The 2,540-nt window shown below is 38.9% G+C and overlaps 1 protein-coding gene across 1 annotated transcript; it reads right to left on the bottom strand.

Moving 5' to 3' along the window:
• Positions 1-2,014: 2,014 nt before the first annotated feature.
• Positions 2,015-2,540, bottom strand: LOC119551421. Its single transcript, XM_037860762.1, has 2 exons — positions 2,440-2,540; positions 2,015-2,381 (listed from the first exon to the last, which is right to left on the bottom strand). The coding sequence occupies exon 2, from the start codon at positions 2,364-2,366 to the stop codon at positions 2,100-2,102; it is 267 nt and encodes an 88-aa protein (XP_037716690.1). The 5' UTR covers positions 2,367-2,381; positions 2,440-2,540; the 3' UTR covers positions 2,015-2,099.

The raw sequence follows: 2,540 nt of genomic DNA, 5'->3' as shown, positions 1-2,540 counted from the left end.
ATGTGGGGGATAAACCAAAATTTAGCAGCTGCCACAACAATAATAAAGGACAACAAAAGCGGAATTATGCCACAGGACAAGCAGCTGTTTTGCAACTGAGAGCAGGAACGCGAAAGAGAATGCGAGTCCTGCGAAGGGAGAGCGAGCTTTTGGGAACTTCGGTTTCGCTGCAATTTCAAGAGGTTTTGCCCTTTTCGGGTATACGAAGCTATATAATACATATCATTAAGATGATTAAATAAATTATATATAAAGTATTAAGAAATGTTAAACTGTTTCTGATTGATTCTAACTCTGTTATACATTTTTAAGAGCATGTTAGAAACAGTATTTAGGTTATAACATAGCTTATTATTTTATAATATTTGTTCCTGAAACCTAGTAATATAAGTTCTTATTTTAGTCTTAGTTTGCAAGCAATTCAATTACTACAAAAAAATACATCATTAGTTTATTAGTTTTTACAAGGTACCTGCTAGTCTCAACAGCTCTTTATTTCCGCACTTTTGTTTATTTGCCTTGGCACTTTGCGGCCTTTGCTTTTTTAATTTAAATGTTAATCCGCTTGCATGTGCATGCAATGCGGCCTCAGCCTTCCATCATCTTCTGGCCCTGTGAACTGGCATATTTTTCATAATTCCTGTGGCCCAAACCCGCGTCCCTCGACCGTATTTGCATTTCCATATGAGGCAGCAGCAGACTGACGCCAAACTTAAATGGCTAAAATTGTTAAAGTGAGCCAGAACCACTTTATCCCAAGATCCCGCTCCACACTCCTCTACTCGATCTCACTTAAGTTTTTATATCCTGGCTCACACACACGTCGCTTTATTGTGTATTTGTCTTGGCTGCCGCAAATAAAGACGGTCTAAATGCAAGACGTCGCAGCAATGGAAACGGAATGGGTATGGGAATGAGCTCGGGCTAAAGGAGAGAATTCATTAAAAATTAATCCAACGAGTGCGAGGTATATTTGGACCCATTGCCCCCGCCCGGTTCTTCCTTGTTCCTGCTGTCTGCTATTCAATTACGTATGCCACGGCAGCCATGAAAATGACCTGCAGCGCCGCCTGCCCCGCCCCTCGAGCGTAGTAAATTCTAACAGCACTTGGGGTTCACCTTTGGCCACCCCTCTCACCTGGCCCAAAGCACCACCCCCTGCCCGCCGCCCAACTACCATCTACCATCTACCATCACCAACCCCAACCCCCTCACAGCTCGTTGGCTGCCTGGCTGCTCGGTTGGTTGGCAGTTTTATGTGTTTTGTCTTCGCATGCCGCATAAACGGAATTATTTACAATTTATTTTTACCTGAGCTAAGACCCCAACTATACACAGAAAAAAATGTAGGCCAAACAAATATTTAAGCATTGGAATTTAATCTTAAATTTCAATAAGATTTCCATACTGTGTTGTTTTAGTTTTTAATTCAATTAAAAGTACCAAATTTTTTCAAGATCCAAATTAATAAAATTAATAATAAAAGTATTTAAAATTTGTTTAATAATTTTAAACTATTTTTGACTCAAAGAACTGCATTAAGGTATTTTATTTACAATTTCTAGTTGTGATCTTTAATTATTACACACTTACATTAGGCATACCCTTTTTAGTAATTCATTTATTTAAATAAATTTTAAGTGTTTAAGCAATCTGTTAACATTTTTTCAGTGTAGAAAAACCCAAGACGAAGATGAAGCAGGAACCAAGAAAAACCTAAGGAAGCCGGGAAAATAGAGAATGGGCCGGTGGCAGTGGCAAGTGCTGGCATTTGGTTGCCGCTTGTTTGTTTTTGTGCTATTCAAAATGTCTTCATTGCCGGACAGAAGATGCCAAAGGAGCTGACCGAAGAGCCAAAGGACGAGGAGCCACGGCAGCAGGACTCCGCTTGATTGCCTTTAATTTGAAGATGAAAAGTCTAGAACTGGAACTGGGTACTTTTAATTCAAGCCAATAACTCGAATGGAGAAACATTCAAGTTGAAAACATGGAATAAAACAAAGGGAATCGCTTCACAACAGTGGTTACATGTTTATAGATCCAAATTAAGCTGAAATAATTAGACGATTTGCTACAGGTGAATCAAATTAACCCGAAAATCAATAGATATATTGGTTTCTTCTGCTGAGAGCTTTCCTTCCTTCCATAACTTTCACAGAATTTCGCTCTAAATGGCCTCTTTTGACAGTTGCCCACTTTGAGAGCAATCTAAACCAAACCATGAGTCCCAGGATCAAAAGGCCCGTTATCAAGACACTTGGTAGAGGGTCTTCAGCGCCTGAAATCTTGGGTTCAGCCTCAGTACTTGAATATTCTACGGCCTCCGGTGGAAAAGGAGCCATGGTAAAATTAACTCCATCAGCCATTTTTAAACTATTTGACTATAATGAAAGAATGATGAATTGCTTAAACACATCTGCATTTCTGTCACCAACTTACATTTATGCGGTCTATGGAATTATTTTGAATATATTTTCCGTTTTTGTTGTACAAATAAAAACAATGATTTGTGTTTCCAGGCCTGCTAAAATAATGTTTAA

Source organism: Drosophila subpulchrella, chromosome 2R (assembly GCF_014743375.2).
Source record: "Drosophila subpulchrella strain 33 F10 #4 breed RU33 chromosome 2R, RU_Dsub_v1.1 Primary Assembly, whole genome shotgun sequence".
In the NCBI taxonomy this organism is placed as follows: domain Eukaryota; kingdom Metazoa; phylum Arthropoda; class Insecta; order Diptera; family Drosophilidae; genus Drosophila; species Drosophila subpulchrella.
The sequence above is the reverse complement of the archived record's forward strand: the minus strand, read 5'-3'. Positions and strand labels throughout refer to the sequence as shown.